Source organism: Centroberyx affinis, unplaced genomic scaffold, assembly GCF_046629955.1.
Source record: "Centroberyx affinis isolate AG114_WGS23_722 - 3 ecotype Tasmania unplaced genomic scaffold, CSIRO-AGI_Caff_v1 ptg002187l_1, whole genome shotgun sequence".
Classification (NCBI taxonomy): domain Eukaryota; kingdom Metazoa; phylum Chordata; class Actinopteri; order Beryciformes; family Berycidae; genus Centroberyx; species Centroberyx affinis.
Genome location: NW_027280495.1, coordinates 285,992 through 303,421, shown reverse-complemented (window position 1 = coordinate 303,421; position 17,430 = coordinate 285,992). Strand labels below are relative to the sequence as shown.

The following is a 17,430-nucleotide window of genomic DNA, read 5'->3' as shown; positions in this document are numbered from 1 at the left end:
AGCTTCTCTACTGCTGTATGTCTTCTGCTTCTCTGTAACTTTCGCAGAATTTATCCAGTACTGAGACTCAAGGCATGAAAGACAGATTTAGATGGTAGTAATGAAAAATAACAACCCAAGGGCTGTGTCTACATGCACACCAGTACTTCAGTCTTGATGTAATTATGATAATGGAGACATGGGCCATGGGACCTTAATATAATTATGTTACTTTGATTAGGTCATACTTGAGACGTGGAGTCCTGCAGTCAGACAGCTAAGTACCATAATCCACATAAGCCTGTCCATCAGTATTTTCATAAATGACATTGCTTATATCATCAGAATCACTTTATTTGCCAAATACAACAAATGTATAGGAATTTGTCTTGGTCATATTAGTGCAACTATGCGTCAACTCACTCAGTGACACAACTGTATACTGGCTCACATGCCACTATAGGGGAATAAGTACGTTTACATGCACACAACAGTCTAATTATTGCCCTACTTTGATTATGAGAATGTTTTGATTGTTTTTACAGGCATTACAGATTCCATATTGACTGATTTTGTTGTGAGCCTCCACGTCAATCCTTTGCCTCCGGTCATTAGCTGCAGTCGGATGGTTTTTATGTTCCCATGCCACTTTCCCACAGCTTGTCTAGAGTTGAGACTCAAGGTAGGTAGACTGGGAGTAAACAAAGATACAGTATCGTTCAAAATGTTCAAGTCAAGGTGCTTAGGCAAGTGTCAAAAAGCTAGTGACAACTCTGATTGACAGGGTTTCTCATATTAAGGTGTTCACATGTCCAAACAACCCTCTGTTAATTTAATGTCACAGTACTTCACGCCTTAATTGCAGTATTAGCATTAATTTGCAGTATTAATATTCTGATTACATTGCTTTATTTCCTGAATCAAACTAAAATAATATGATTAAGATTTTTACATGAGCTATATTTTAATCAAAGCATTGGTATTCATATAGATGTACTGTACTCTTTGGTGACACCCTGCAAACATAACAACTCTCTTTCAGAGTATTCATTGTTTTGTGGAATTAAGACAAACAGTCCTTAAGGTAGCATAATAAATCAACGTTTATTTCCACTGTTCACACATTAAACGTGCATATCAATAAAATTAAAGCTGAAATGTTCATATAAAGAATACCTATACTGTAATACTGTTACAATATAATATGGCTCTACAGATTCTAGATTAAATAAAGAAAAAAACAGAACTTAATATCACTTGCTGAGCAGCACAAGGAGACACTGTCAGTTTAGGAAATAATAGGAAATGTCTTCTCTTTCAGCACATGTATCAACATTCTCAAATTAATGGACCTGCTCATTGTTTGTGCTATGATAAGGACAAAACTTTTCTTTACAGTAATTGGAAAAGCAGCCTCTTTGCTCTCTGCTGTGCTTTTTAAAAGTCATGTTGTTGGTCATGTTGTTTGAAAAATGCTCAAAGCTTCGGTGTGAAAGATAAGAAAAATGGTGTTCCTCTCGTATCGGTACACAGAAGTGCAGACTTGTTGTCATAACCGCCCGTACTCGCAGAGAGATGAGATAAAGCCATGCCTTTCACCATTTTGTGCTGAAGACAGAAGAGTAGTGCGCACACACACACACACTGCACACACACACACACACACACACACACACACACACACACACACACACCCACATGTGCTTAAAGAATTTTGTATTTCATAGCCCAATCTAAAGCAGGATCTCTGACCTAGAATGATTTCAGTTGTCGCACCTGGAATAACAAGGCGTTTGAAACCCTGGAGAGCACCTGGGCTAGCCGCGTCCTACATGGTACCAATGAGAGTAACTGACCTTGCGGGACGGGGCACCAGGCAGTGATAGACTTATATGTGCTTAGCTGTGATCCACATGTACAAGAACACATTAACAGCCATATCAAAATATTACGTACGGTACTTTAAAATAGATATTACCACAAAATTCTTAATCCAGTATACGTGCAAAAATAAACACACCTACTCTCTCACAAAACTCTCACACACTGACACGTGTTCATCTTTTACATGATATACAATGAATAACCAATGTATAGATTAGTAATAAATATCAACACACAAATATTTTTTTTTACTGATCACTGTTGCCTTGGTAATACTATTCTTTTTGTATAAATGTCGGCTAAGTGTAATGTCACACCATGCACATGTCAACTTCCATTTCACGACTCCCTTCAAAATACAAGAAATCTTTATAAAGCCTGTCTGAATTGCCACTTCTCGTAATCTGAAAGACAAACGAGTTGAATTTCCTGGCTGACTATTTTCAAATAAGCCCACACAGAGGGGGGGGCTAGATACTGGAGGTTTGGGATTGTGTGTTGTGTTAGCCAAGTGATAAGAGGTTGGATGTGGAAAAGGAACTCAGGGGGTGAAGATAGGGTAGAAAAAGAGTGTTCAGAGAGGAGTTTAACGGTCACCATGTCTCCCCCTTGGTTTAAGCTGATAGCAATGATTAGATAAAGGTCCAGTGGCACATATCACCTGGAAAGTGAGAAGAAGAAGAAGAAGTGAGAACTTCAATTCCAGTGGCTAAAGCTATCCTTCGTAGCATAGTGGATGGTAGCAAAGTTCAAAAGTCCAAAGTTCCAAAGTCAATCAGATATTGTACGGTATCAAGAGTAAATAATGATACAAATATTTAGAAACGCTCAGGATAAAAGACAAAAACAGAGAGAAAACGCGTTTAATTAATAGACTGTAAAAAGAAGGAGAGGAGCTGTCTCTTTCTCTCTCAGAAGCCAGGCACGTGGCAGTAGGCCTCCAGCGAGGCCAGCAGGATGTAGACGAACCAGATGGAGAGGAAGAGGAAGAGGGTGAGGAGCTTGGCAGTCCGTGGGCCCCCCAGCTCCCCGCCCGACACGCCGGGACGCCGGCGGTACAGCAGCACCAGCACGCACAGCACCGCCATGATGGTGAAGAGGGTGACGGAGAAGGCCAGCGAGCCCGGCTGCACGTGGAACGTCTTGCCCTTGGTCCTCCAGTAGACAGAGGCGATGGTCCAGGCGACGCCGATACCCAGGAACACGTTGACGGCGTTGCTGCCCGTCACGTTCCCGATGGAGGCGTCGGCGTACTGGTCCTGGATGGCTGCCACTTTGCTCGCAAATGTATCTGTGATAATATAGAGAACAGTTGTGAGGGAGGCACGAGGCAAAACATGAGAAACTGAAATGTGACTCTTGATGTGAGAATATGCAAATCAGGTTTTCACATGTGTCAGTCAAGTAAACCTCCTTCCATTTTGTGTCTCATGCCCCGCCCCTTGTGGTTTCACAAAACATTTTTCTCAGGACGTGAAGTGTTTTCAAATTCCCTCAATTTTTGTGGAAATGTTTTTTCCTCCCTTTAAAGGATTTGAACAAAATAAATAGGTAAAAAGGGATGTTTTTAATAGTTGAAGATATGGTGCTAAAAATTTGCTTATGGCAAGAGCCATTTTCAAAACGTGTTTTATATGTTTAAGACATTAAACCAGTGCAAATCCCACTGCCAGTGACTTTCTAAAACACAGACTGGTGACTTATCATAACCATAATGGGATATCTACCAGCTGCACATTAGCCCTTAGAAAGATAAGGATACTGCAACTCCCTCAGAATTTATGGAGGGCAATTACCAACGAAACACTTCTTACATCAGCCAAGCGGAAAGATTTAGCAGCCTACAGGACAGTGGTAGGTACAGGATCTCCTCACCATATGTGGCAAACTAGGCAGAGAGTGTGATCCTAAAATATCTAGGGTTCACTGCACCGACACCTGTCAAAAGCTTATTGAGTATGGATTGAGAGTCACATTTGTGTTTCTCTATGGCAGAAAAACCTGTTCAGAAAATAGTGAAATAGGACTACAATTAGGCAACAGAAAATAACAAAGAAAATATTTTTTTCCTTTACAGCTGTAAAGACAAGAACTGTGGAGAAAGGGGATCTGCCGAGTATGTATATTTGCCACTACTACAGAGGCAACTTCAGAGGTAGCACAAGACAAAACACTTTGATTATAAAGAGAGCTGATGGAGCTGATAGACGGCCAGACACCCACCTGGAACGGAAGTGCCAAGGGCCACAAACACCACAGCGGTGACTGAGTCTTTGAGGCCAATCGTGCAGCCGAAATGCGAGGCTAAGTCACCGGTCACAGCTGTCAGAACGCCAATGAGGGAAATAGACACGAAGAAGCAGGCCCAGCCATTCCAGTACTCGGTGGGCGGCACAAACGCGAAGAGAACCTTCCAGAAAACTGTCAGGAAGTGCATAATGTAATCAAAGCAGGATGGCAAACGTTCCTCCCCACTCTCCTCCTCGTCGTCATCGCCTGGCAAAGAAAGAGAAAAGGGGCATGAAGATGCACAAAGTACATACACATGCAACGCTATGCTTTTGAGGTTTCCGAAACCGCGTGACAGCTAAATCTGTAAGTATGGGACACATTTTTCTGTCACTTCTGACTGTGACTCAGTGACAGGGATATAGGATAGGATGTAGTCTTGTAGGCTTACTTTCAGTGTATATATGTGCATGCAAACTTAAATGAGTTCAGAGAGAGAGAGAGAGAGAGAGAGAGAGAGAGAGAGAGAGAGAGAAGGAGAGAAGAGAGAGAATTTTCAGAAAATGACACATCCCTCTTTTGCAATGCAGCTTTCTGCCCAAACGTCCTGCGCTCTTGTGCAGATCTAAGAGGTTCAGAGAGGCAAATGAGTGGCTTTTGAAAGGGCAAGATAAAAAGAGGGTTCACCATACTGCTTACATCTACATAAATTCTTCAGATCCATTTAATTGTTCAGGCAGCGGTGGCCAATTAGTTTTTAGGGTCGGCCACATGAAGAATTCACCATGTCATGCATTTTTAATACAGTGACTAGCCTAAAAGGATGCAGTTCTCAAAATAAGCACAGCATTACCAGAAGATATAAAAACAGGCATTGTTTTAGGATTAAAGTTCACCGTCAAGCTCATGAGCAAACAGCATCGTAGCAGTGAAGCCAACCAGAGGATCCCCCTATTGTAATACTCAATAAAATGTCCAATATGGGGCTATTTTTGTTTTAATTCAGCAGTGTGAAACTGGAAGCATTTGTGAGGCAAAAAAAAAAACATCCTGCAGAACTGTCAGGCTGGACAGAAGCAGCTGGTGGGCCGGATCTAGCCTGCAGGCTCGTCTCCCACAGGTCTGGTGTAAGGGGGACGAACAGAGGAGTCACTTCAGGACTGTGGGACTCACCTGCACTGACAGTGACAGCACTGACAAACTGCTCTCTCCAGCTGCTGCTCCCCACCACCAGAGCCAGGTTGGTCTTCTTGATCAGCTTATCCACTGTGTTCTTCGGTTGCAAAGACAAAGAAAGCAAAATTAACACGACAATCAGCTGATGCCCATCTTTGAGTAGTAGTAAGCCAAATGAACAAACAGCTGAGAAGAAAATTACACCTCTACGGAAAAGGATTAGGGCCACATGTGAAAAGTTTTGAGATTCATCTCAGAATTCTGAGTATAAAGTCAGAATTCTGAGATCAAAGTCAGAACTCAAATACATTTTTTACATGGCCCTAATCCTCTTCTTTAGACCTCACTATACAGTCTGGCCTCATTTTATTCAATGTCATCTTGCCCTGTGTGTTTGCATGCTGTTCCTACTGTACTGTCTTTAAAAGGGTGTAAGGATGTCTATCTGTTACAGTCTCTCCGAAACCTAGTGAGCCGCTGTGTATTCAAGAGCAAGTGGCTCTTGTCAGAATGAATGAAACAATGACCTTCACCAGCCCCCGTTAGCTGGTAAGATGCTCCAAAATATGTTAAAGTCAGTGTGACAGGTGAAGGTGACACTGTCTGCTTGTTTTTGAGTTACCTTGAATTCATATGATTCCTCAATGACCACCTCCAGCTTGGTGTGCTCTCCCAGACAGGGGCAGCCCATCTTCGCCACGTCCTCCAGTCCCACCACTGTCTTGTTGTCATTGGTATCTCCTGGGACAAAAACAAGCAGCCAATATTATTCTATATGGAAATACACACTAATATCCCTATATCAGCCAATATTATTCTCCATGGGCATATGAAGAGTTGAGTGTTGAGTTAAGCACATTATGGGTTTGTTTTGAAGTTAGGAGTCATCTTAAGACGTTTGCTTATAAAACAGTTCATTTCTGAGGACAGAATCATTTATGTTTTTCAAATATTGCCTGATGAAAAATTTTCCAGATTTATATATAGCATTTTGGAATGAAACCCTTCGTATACAAGTAGTGATATAAATACAATATTGAACATACAGAATACCAAATTTGGACCCAGTCATGTTATTTTCTTCTTTTGCAACGATGCCACAGTTTTAAGAATAATTCAAATGCACAGAAGACATTACAGTGCATTTTCTAAACAAAACAAAACTAAACTAAATATTAATGTGCAATTTTATGTGTGGAGAAATACACTAACCATAAATAACAATTAATGTGCAGCAATAACTACTTGACACCGCAAGGATAAAAGCTGTCCATGAAATGCACCGAAGAGACAAATCCTTTCAATATTACACATTCAGAGTCTTTCCATTTAATGAGAGGAGATCAAAGTTATCAATCTCACCAACCTTGGAATTACCCCTGAGTTCAGAGGCCCTTTATATCACTGGATATAAACCGCTCTTTTAAAAGCAAGGAGCCAGCTCCATTCCAAGAATTTAAATAAAACATGAATGAGAGTGAATGCAAAGCAAACTCACTTGATACCATCGTGTCATGAGGAAGAGTCACACTGCTGCTGAAGTATGACAGTCGTACCATATGGCTGTGTAGATCACTCACCGTGTTTCTGTCCCACCTCCAGCAGAATAGGCTCCTCCAACACAATGGTGAAAATCTTGTTCTTCTCATACTCCTCATCGTCGATGATCTTCACATCCAGCAGCTTCCTACAGGCAGAAGGGTCAGAGCATCCGCGGTCAAATGGACAGAAACAGACAGCGAGTGAAATGGAAAAGAAATAAAGATGGAAGCAAAGACAAGATGAGCGATGGTGGACGGTTTTATTGTTATTTCCTGGAATTGATAATGTGTAAGTGTGTGTGTGCCTGAGTGCGCGCGCGCGCGCGTGTGTGTGTGTGTGTGTGTGTGTGTGTGCCTGCATATGTGACCACAATTTGAGGAGCTGAAAGCACATTTGCTGACTGTCTGGCTTGTGCTGAAGTAAGAATAGCCGACAGTTTTCACTAGCCCTGTCAACATCAGTTAACCTGCAGCTGCTGTGGCATGGTGTGATGTAGTTAAGGTTACTTTCCCATCACAAAATGGGAACCAACACGCCAGGAGTGTTTTCCAGCTGCCTTGAATATTCTAATAAAAAATACTGTAGACAAGTGGTGGTCTACCTGCATGAATATGATCACATAATGAATCATGAAACGAAGGTGTTGGATACAGTGAGAGGATGGCAGCTTTGCCTCTTCTAAGTCAAGGTATCAGCAAAACATCAATAATCCTTTAGTACAGGAAACCTGCACAACAATTAGTTTCTTAACACCCCACAAGAGGGCGAGCTCCATCTACACCAAAAACTTCTACCAGAGAAATCAGATGAAATAGCTTCCACACCTCCCACTCACATCAAAACTATTCACATCAAAACTGTTCAGATAGGGTCAAATAAGTCGCCAAGTCACGGTAAATTGATTGAATTATATTGTTCTTGGTGTCAGTTAAGCCCAACCCATTTAGCACTCCAAACAGGTTAAACACAAACTCTAAGAATTATTGATAAATACAGTTTGTAATATTAATACTAGTACTGAAATATAAGACAAACGTGTGGCTGTGGCGTCTCATTGTGACCGACATGCTTGCCTCAGCCCTCTACATTCTCCTACACTGTCACATTGAGTCTTTCTCTCTCTCTCTCTCCATCTCCCTAATGATATGTGGGTGGCTGTCTATTTCTGTCTACACATATACTCACAGGATTGGACACACGCAGGCTGTGCTTTTGCAAGCAGAATAAAAGAAGTTTATTTTAAACATTACTGATACGTCATTGACTGTCTAATGCTAGAGAAAGTCATGCCAATAGGAGCACTGCAATGTACGCTTCTTATAATAGAAGAGAACGATAAAATAGTCTTTTGAGTTTATTTTTAAAAAGCCGACGTTTGCTTTTCATGTTGGAAACCTCAAGGTATTTATTTAGAAGCATCGTGGAAGAACCTGAAAATAAAATCATGATTCACCTTATTCCCACAGCAGCCATTTTGAACTTATGTCACCCTTGGGGTTTCAAACTACCCAGAAGAACAAGTAGAGCCCAGCTGTGTATAACTGTACCAAGCATCTACTAAGATGCACATCATACAAACGCTGGGAATCGGACAAATGTTGATCATGTCACAGATTCCCACTGAAAAACATACTAGAAATGAATGGATCTCAAGAAGCTGGAAGAATATAGGTTTACATATTTGGCCGACTCTAGCCACAGCTACTGGAATCTAGCTAGCTTGTAGCTAACTAGGTAGTAAGCTAACTTCCCTGCTAAATTAAAGCAGTCATTGTTGTTCCTGTGATTGCTAACTCATTAGTTAACTGTTACATCTTTCTGAAGTCCTCACTTTTGTGTTGAAGTAAAGCTAGTTTTATATAGCCTATAGCTATGGCACCCTGGGTGTGACAGAAGTTCAAAATGGCCGCTGTGGGAATAAGGTCCATATAGCAACACCAAGTTCTGCACTCCTGAACCACATTCTGCAGGTTGGTACAGTGCAACCCGAAGGGCACAGTCATACCGCATCAAGAGTGTAACTCATCAAAAGTATATTACATTCTGGGGTAAATTGGCCATCTCTGCTCCTGTGTAGGCTCTATCACTGGGATACATTTCTCTTTAAGGCCATGCTGGGTAACATTCACTGTTATTGCATCTATATCACACAAACGTGGAGAATTGTCTGAAGTCCCAAGATTAATTTCTGTTTATGATCCCTAAAGCTCCAACTGGAAGGAGCATAATCTGCTCCCTGTGAGGAACAAACTGCAGAGCAACTTAAGGAGCTTCACAGGCTCAAAACAGTTGTTAGGGTAAAAGAAGGTAAAACTATGGAAAGTGAAATTTGTGAAAATTGCCAGTGCTTTGATTAAAATTATTTTTCTTTCCTCTCTTTACCTTTTCTGTGACTGTCTATTGCTTGTAATAAAATGTTTTTTGTCTGTAAATGCATGTGCTGCCTGCCGATGTCTCGGGTAGGTCCCCCTTGCAAAAGAGATCATTGATGTAAATTGGATTAACCTGTTTAAATTAAGGCTGAGTAAAAAGAAAAAAATCAATATAGGTCCCTTGGGTGGCACGGTGGCTCAGTGGTTAGTCACCTGGCAGAAAGGCCCTCTCTGTGTGCGGTCTCCATGTTCTCCCCGTCTTCGTGTGAGTTTCCTCCGGGTGTTCCAGTTTCCTCCCACAGTCCGAAGACATGGGATTGGATTGGACACTTAAATTGCTCATAGATATGAATGTAAGTGTAAGTGATTGTTTGTCTATCTGTGTTAACTATGTGATGGACTGGCGACCTGTCCAGACTGTCTCGCTGCCTTCCTCCCAGTGCATGCTGGGAGGAAATTTAATGAATGAATACATTTCCCTAATCGCTGTAGCTATACATTATGTCTTTATGCCCACTTCCTCCAAGAAAAGTTTGGGCAGCTGAGAGGCATATTGATCAGGGGAACTGCCATTCAGTTGAACGACCCCGGTTCAAGCTCCTGTCAGCAAGTATCCGCCCTGCTGAAGTGTCCTTGAGCAAAACACTGAACCCTACCAGCTGCTCTGTAGTTGAGCCTGACCTCTGCCCCCAAACAATTCCCCTGCTTACATCATTGTTATTACTAGTGCAGTGCCCGTTCGCTTTGAGCCCCACTGCTGCACAGAGCGCTGTTCGCTTGTTTATTCAAAGTTTATTAATATTGAACATGTCGCATGTCCAATCCGACACTGCACGTCCTTGGGTCCCCAGTAATACACCCGCCAAGTGTGAAGTAGATCGGACGAACGGTTCTTGAGATATGCGAAGGACACACATACAGACAGAGATTCCTTGCTCAATAGTATGATTAATATTATTATGGATGCAAAAGTAATTGTATTTATCACTGGTTTGAAAAAAAGACAATATATGGGTAACCCATTGTTATTTTGATCTTGGTGACAGTAATAAGAAAAAAAATAGATATAGATGCTGATCAAAGCACCACTATGAGGAACGATTTCCCTCCCATAGTTTCTCTCCAGCGTGAGATTAAGTTTTGTCTCCTTTGTAATGCGTTATTAGGTTATTATGCATATTTATATGGAAACAATAGGTTAAATACAATAATATATTGTATTGATGATGACATGACCTCATATCTAATATGTTATCTTGACAAATATAGTATAGTATAATAGTACAGGCTGCGTAAAACCTGAATGAGCACAGAAGGAGACAGGTGAGAGGAGATGAGGAAGAGGAAGAAAGGAAAAGAGGAACATAAATGCAACGATATGAAGCAAAATAGGAACAAGAATCACCAGGAGATATGATGACTTACTGTAAGCATAAAATACTAGAATAAACTTGCGACATTAGAAACAGGAAATCTCAAACCAGTGATGCTTAAATGGAGCAAACCTTTTCTTCTGTCTTACTGACGGCGACTCTTTAGAGAAAGTACACAACTTCAGAGTGGTTTTACTTCCAAATGTGTTCCCCGAAAACCCTGACTCTGCTGTTATCTGCATCTGTCAGGACGTTCAGGTTGTTATTGATCTAGTCTGCATTAAGCGTGAGAAGTAAAGAATATCAAGGTATTGATCTCCCTCGCAGAAGTGATCTCTTTCCCATCTCTTTCATCTTAGCTTATGTAACTGCTCCCGTTATCCACTTCAGCCTAAACTAGTGTGTAGTGCCACACACTTACAGCAGCTGACAAAAACATACAAGCAGAAAATACACAAGCATCAAAGGGTTTGTGCAGATCTTTTCCTAATCCATGAACACATAATGTAAAATGGTTCTCTATCTCAGGCTGTTTATTTTGGCTTAGAGGTTTGTGTCTGTAAATCCTAATCTATTTACTGCAGTGCAGAATTTAGACGGCAAATTTTCATTATACAGAACGCCTGGATTTTACCCCATTCCTCCTGGCTCCATGTCAAGTGCTTATAAAACTTGGCTTCCTCCTCTCTTGTTCCTCTGCATGCTGAAGCATTGACAGAAACGGGCAGATGTACACAGACACAAAGACACACAGAGGAACAGACAGTAACACACACACACACACACACACACACACACACACACACACACACACACACACACACACACACACACACACACACACACGCAGAGATGTCACAACAAGCCCCTCTGGTTGTGTTGTGCCTGCCCAGGGAAACACCCAGGTAGGAAAAGCCAGCTCCACCATTTGAAAGAAGAACTTTGGCAGCCTGCTCAGCAGGAAGAAACACAGATATACAGAGCATCTGCAAGCTTGTGTGCTCAAAGACACACACACACACACTCATGCGCACAAACAGAAATGCATAAATGAGGACGATGGCAAACACACAGAGATGACATTTGCATACATCCTGTTAATCTTTTAATAGGACTGATTGAGCAACACTCCAAACGAAACAACCTCCTTAAATTTGAGTCAAACTAGAGAATCTGATTAGCCTAAAGTGGGATGAAATTCTGATCTGGTTGAAGGACCTGGGCTTCCCTTTTGAAAATCTGTTCAACTAGAGGATTTTAGTCTCACAGATCTATGCCAAAGGTTGATTGCATCAGACAACTCTGATCAATGCCTTTCATCCACACACCAAGATAGCGATGTGACACTTAAAGAGGAATGACACCCATTTTCAATAGTAAAATATTTCTCTTTCTCTACCCTTCTGACGCCAGGTTCACGACTTAGACTTACTTCACTCCAAACCTCCATTGTCATTGCCTTGTACTGAAAAGGGGGCGTGCCAAATTAGCATCTAAGGTACTTGAGCAGGCTCTGGAACTGAGTCAAACTTTTCCCGTATGATCACAGTACTCCCCGAAGGGTAGAGAAAGACAGATTTCTCTGTTAAAAATGGGTGGCATTCCCCTTTAAGTATGGCGTTCTTCGAATAGGAATCATGCAGCATAGGTTTTCTGGTGGCAAACTGTTCTGCTCCACTGGATCAGCTCTCCACACTGTTGAAGAAAGCACGACTCCAGACACCATAAAGTCTGCAGACACTTCTGCCATTGTGAGCTTGCTCCAGCCCGATGAACAGGGTCATGGTCCTGTAGTTGAGGAGTTTATTGAATGTTCAGCTTCTGTTCGAATGCGGACACATGCTGCCTGTCTGTAAATCCAACAGATCTACGGGAAGGACTAACAGCTGCAAATAGCCTCTTCAAATTCTGATATCATTTGTGATCCCATACTCAATACACATGATGGTTTGCGATGTGGGTGGTGATGAGGATAAAAATAATGTCTAGTTGTGTTGCGTACCTTATTCATATTGATTCTACGGGGTTTTTTTTAGGATGGTTATTATTATGGTTATCAAACCACAACAGAAAAGGGAACAATTGCCACTCAGATGGTCTCATAATTTTGGAAATTTGCCAGCAACCTCCTTCTAGTCTTCCCCAGCCTTGGTAATGCCGTGTGCTGTGTGGTACGGCAGTGTCAAGTCATTATTACAAAGATAATAGTTATACACTATTATCTCAATAATTGCACCTGTATGTGCTGTGTTAACATGTTCAGAACGTTTGGGACTCCTTTTACCCCTCTTGACTCCCTTTAATCGCTTTGGCTGTTTGAGAAGCTCTTTTTTAGTTCTCATTTGGAGCGACATTTTGTTTGATGTGAGTTTAAAGTGAATGTAACACACACACACACACAGACAAATACACAGCGCCAGGCAAATACACAGATACATGTGCACAAAGATAGACAAGCAAACTGACTAACACAGAGACAAATATATTCACAAATTCTCACCTGCATTGCAAGGCAAAAAAAGACAAATAGGGATATCTGCATTCTCTTTTGACACAATGTATTCACCTGCCTTTTCTCCCACTCAGCCGACCCACATAATACACCTACACACGAGCCCTGAAATCCTCCTCACATAATATTCATCTGACACGCACAGACGCACACTTTTTCTCCAGCAATGATTTCCTTTCCTGTTCCTAATTGTATTTGCTTTGTCCTTTGTTCCACTGTAAAGCATTTTTGTGATGAGCTTGATATGTTAAAGGCATTTTCTTTGTCAGGTAAAAATGATTGGCGTGGATAATTGCCAGTCTTTTGCTCATCGCAGATAAGCAGATAAAACAGACACTACAATACACTCACCATTATCAAAGTGTACTCATCATTCAGCCAATCCTTCCATGCAATGTTCAAGAGATAGCTGTAAAAACATCACACTTTCACTGTACTCTTTGCACTCTCTACCTTTCCCCCCTTGCTTTTGTATCTGCCTCTCTGCTGGTACATCCATGAATTGTTTTGTTGAAATTATCACACAAGCTACAACACATACACCTGTTTCAATAGCTGCTCAGCCTTCTCCCCATCTCTCTCCTCTTTCAGTCTCTTGTCTGATTTTCTTTCCTCTAGTCTGTCTTTCACATACCCTTTCTTTGTTTTCGCTGGAGCATTCGTTGCTCTGCATTACAATGAACTCCCATATAACCCCCATAGAAATCCCAATGTGCATGCATGTTAATCCTGAATTCATAGCTGCTGCTATTTTTTTTTTTTTTTTACAGCAGCCACATTGTTTCATTATCTGCATCACAATTATATCCTCTTATCCTCCCTCTCTCATCCCTCTGAAAGATCTGAACTCTTCACAGCAAATCTATGGCTGCCTTTACACCAGGTATTAGCATGTATCCTAGGTGACTGGATTATGATCAGATAGCGCAAAAACACATAAAATCCAGGTGTAAATGCACTTAACACGCATTGAAAATCCAATCATCTAAACTCCAGAGGTGGACAGAGACGCATTTGACCATATTAGTAGTGTAAATGCAATGCATCTGCAATGCATAGTGTAAATGCAATGTAATCCACATATAGTGGCTACGTTAACTACGTGCACGGATCCAACCGCAAAGCACAAAACAAACTTGGACAGTAACATACTACCAAAAATTGATCAGGGGAACAAGCAAGACAAGGTAATTACTGTCAGTTTTAAAGGATGTAAATATGATGAGAGGAAGTATGTACATGACAATCTGATGGGGGAAAGAGAAATCCGCTCCCAATGTGGATGCATGAGATGCATTTTAACACCAGGTATAAACTAGCTAAAAGATATCTGGGCACAATCCAGATACGAGACGCATGTTAATGCCAGATGTAAAGGGGGCCTATGACTCCCAAACGTAGTCCCGTAAAGGTTAAGGCTGGTGTTTTTTAATGCATTTCTTACTGTCAACAAATCCTATGAAAATAACAAAATCAGCAATGAATTTGTTTGCCCAATGAAGCCATGTCCCAGCAGCCATAGAACTCCATTGTATTAAACGATTAAAAACACGTCAAAGAGCCATGCCGTTGCTCTGGGCAGCATATTTCATCATCACGATGCACCGGGCTGGCCGACTTTTTCCTCAAACATCTTAATAAGCCGGCTGTAAACATGTTTTCGATCTCAGGAAAGTAGTTCCGTAGCACCGAAAATAGTCCCCGGCGTAATGAAGAATTTGTTCCCATTTGAATTTGATTTGGTAATAACTACAATAGCCTGACTTTTCATGATAACAGTTAGCGATTTTTAAAATTGAAACTATGTCTTTGTGAGCTGTATTTAAAGGTTTTTAGCTTAGAATTGGAGCCAATCACTTCCGGTTTGAAGGCTAAAAATGGTATGTGGGAAGTCGGGAAGTAATGGGAGTAGAGCAAACACATTGTTGATTTTGTTTTTTTCACAAGATTTGTTGATGATAAGAAATGTATTTAAAAACATCAGCGGTATCCTTCAACCCATAACCAGAATAACCAGCTTAATCTAGGAAGACTGTTTAACAAACTAATGTGTAGTCTGTAATGCTTGGTCGAGGCAGTGATGAGTGACAACAAGACATTCACAACAAAGGGGGAGCCCAAACTGAACTGTCACTCACATGGTCTCATCGTTCTGGAACTCCAGCTTGCCCGCCACTTCCTCGTAGTCCTCCCCGGCCTTGGCGGTGCCCTCTACTGTGTGGTACGGCACCGCCACCTTCCCCCTCGCCCCGGACGTCCGGTGAACCTTCACCTGCATGTTGCCGACGCTCTCGCTGACCCGCATGGAATTACTCTCAAATGTGAAAATGCCAGCATGGTCGTCATCGTAGATGGTAACCGTGGCGGTGTGAGCGTTGCCCAGAGCTGCCTTAGGGGGGATGTGGGACGAGATGCCACTGCCCACCATGCTGTTGCTGGAGGTGATAGAGCTGGGCTCCAGGACAGAAACCTCAGCACGGTGCGCGATGCGAGGGTTGCTAAGGTGCACGTAGAAGTGCTCGTCCTCTTCGAAAATGTCGTCATCGATAACGCCAACAGTGAACTCTTTGACCGTCTCGCCGGGCTTGAAGACCAATGTGCCTTCAGCAAACTCATAGTCTGAGCCAGCGTTGGCGGTCCCATCCTCAGTTCGGTAGTCCACCTGTGTGGCACCGGGGAAGAAGTGAACTTGAAGTATTATATAAGGTATTACACTATTAAATAATTTATCAAATGGAGTTATAATAAGATGCTGAATTATTAACATTTATGTATGCCTAAAACAGTTAGATAAGTAGGCGTGGAGTTGATTTTAAATTGACCTTGAGCTGCATTTACAATAATTCTGAAATCACTTACCTTTACAGTGCAGCCACTTTCTCCTCCATGGCGCCCGACTGACAGCTTAAGTGAGCCGCAGTTCTCAAAGCACTGGTAGTGATGAGGTTCAAACTGCAGGTAGATGGTATGGGGATCCTCCTCCTGGCCACTGGCCTCGTGACAGCTCACCACCTTCCTGGCCTGGTCGGCGGCATGCTTCTTCAAGATGTTCCCAGCTCCAATCATCATGCGCGTGGCTTGGATACGATAGAAGGCCCGGCTCTTCTGTTGCTGGACCAACACCTGGTAGTTGGCCATCTCGATCAGCTGCTCCATGTCCTTCTCCGGGTGCCTCTGTTTTAATTCTTTCAGTGTGCGAGCCATCTCCCGTCGAGCCTCTTCCTCTTGGTCTTGACCCGGACTGATGCCTCCACCTTCCTCTACCCCCTCCAACATCCCATCCAGAGCCTCTTTGGGGTGAGTGTGGGAGTTTACACCCTGACCGTCCATCTCCAGATCCATTTTGGTGAACATGGCATCTCCCTCCGTCTCGATGATAATACCACGGTTCTTGTCGGCACGATAACGCTTATGGACGTACTTGTAGAAGAGCAGGCGTCGGTCTGCAATCCAGGCTTGTAACACACAGAGGGGGAAGAAGAGGAAGGTGAGGACGGCTTCCCACACCTCCACCTCTCCAGGGGAGATCACAGATAGGATGAGATACAGCCAGATGTAGGCGAAAATGCTCCAGGTAGCAGTAACAAAGAACACCCGCAGGTGCTTTATCTTGCGGGTTTCATTTTCTGGCACTACGTACACACAGATGGCGATGATGATGAACATGTTGAACGCAGCGCTGCCCACAATGGTGCTGGGACCCAGAGAACCAGCCTCAAACTTATGGCCGACCACTTCAATGACAGAAAGGAGGATCTCCGGAGCGGACGAGCCCAGAGCCATCAGAGTGAGGTTGGACACCGTCTCATTCCAGATGCGCACGGTGGTTGTGGTCGTCTCTCCGTTGGGCTTCTTGATGGTGATCTCCTTCTCCTGAGAGGTGATGACTTCGATAGAAGACATGAAGCGGTCTGCGATAATGGACATACCCAGGAACATGTATATGAGAGCTGCAAAGTAAACGATGGCGCGTGCCACCTTATCGCCCACCGAGGGGTTTTGGGGGTTCCACATGGGCAGCACCACTCCCTCAGAGCAGCTGTCCTCGCCTGAGCAGTTGCCTGGCACGCTGCCGGCTGCATGGCTGGAGCTGGCCAGGGAGAAGTGGGTGAGGCCCGGCAGCAGGAGCAGCAGCACGGAGGTGAACAGGCCAGGGGTGAAAGGTGGAGTGCAGCTCAGAATACGCTTGTGCATTAACATGGCGGCGTGGCGATGCTAGGAGTCAAGTCTTCTGAGGCCTGAGTCAAATCTACTTCACGTCCAAATCTTCATACAAACTTCTGGAAGACAGAAGGAGAGGAAACTGCAAGTTGTATGGAGAATGAGGTCACATTCTTTATCAGTGGGAGGATGTTATTCAGAT

At 42.8% G+C, this 17,430-nt stretch overlaps 1 protein-coding gene across 5 annotated transcripts; it reads right to left on the bottom strand.

Moving 5' to 3' along the window:
* Positions 1-2,774: 2,774 nt before the first annotated feature.
* Positions 2,775-17,267, bottom strand: LOC139655094 (sodium/calcium exchanger 1-like). 5 transcript variants are annotated; one of them, XM_071532391.1, is made up of 8 exons: positions 15,927-17,141; positions 15,206-15,729; positions 6,865-6,955; positions 6,674-6,686; positions 5,891-6,006; positions 5,266-5,365; positions 4,087-4,359; positions 2,775-3,154 (listed from the first exon to the last, which is right to left on the bottom strand). In XM_071532391.1, exons 1-8 carry the CDS (start codon positions 17,079-17,081, stop codon positions 2,775-2,777), a joined length of 2,652 nt encoding a protein of 883 aa, XP_071388492.1. In that variant the 5' UTR covers positions 17,082-17,141. The 5 variants fall into 5 exon arrangements, with proteins under 5 accessions (XP_071388492.1, XP_071388489.1, XP_071388490.1 ...); XM_071532388.1 differs by lacking the exon at positions 6,674-6,686 and having other exon boundaries at positions 5,891-6,009; positions 6,849-6,955; positions 15,927-17,267; XM_071532389.1 differs by lacking the exon at positions 6,674-6,686 and having other exon boundaries at positions 5,254-5,365; positions 6,849-6,955.
* Between the last annotated feature and the right edge of the window lie 163 nt (positions 17,268-17,430).

What these genes read in the sequence shown, in the direction of transcription:
- LOC139655094 (XM_071532388.1), bottom strand. Translation starts at nt 17,267, where the DNA reads ATGTTAATGCACAAGCGTATTCTGAGCTGCACTCCACCTTTCACCCCT. An exon ending in GGAGGTGGGACAGAAACACG is followed by an intron (nt 6,010 to 6,848) that starts GTGAGTGATCTA and finishes TTTTTGTCCCAG; the next exon opens with GAGATACCAATGACAACAAG. An exon ending in AGGAATCATATGAATTCAAG is followed by an intron (nt 5,366 to 5,890) that starts GTAACTCAAAAA and finishes TTGCAACCGAAG; the next exon opens with AACACAGTGGATAAGCTGAT.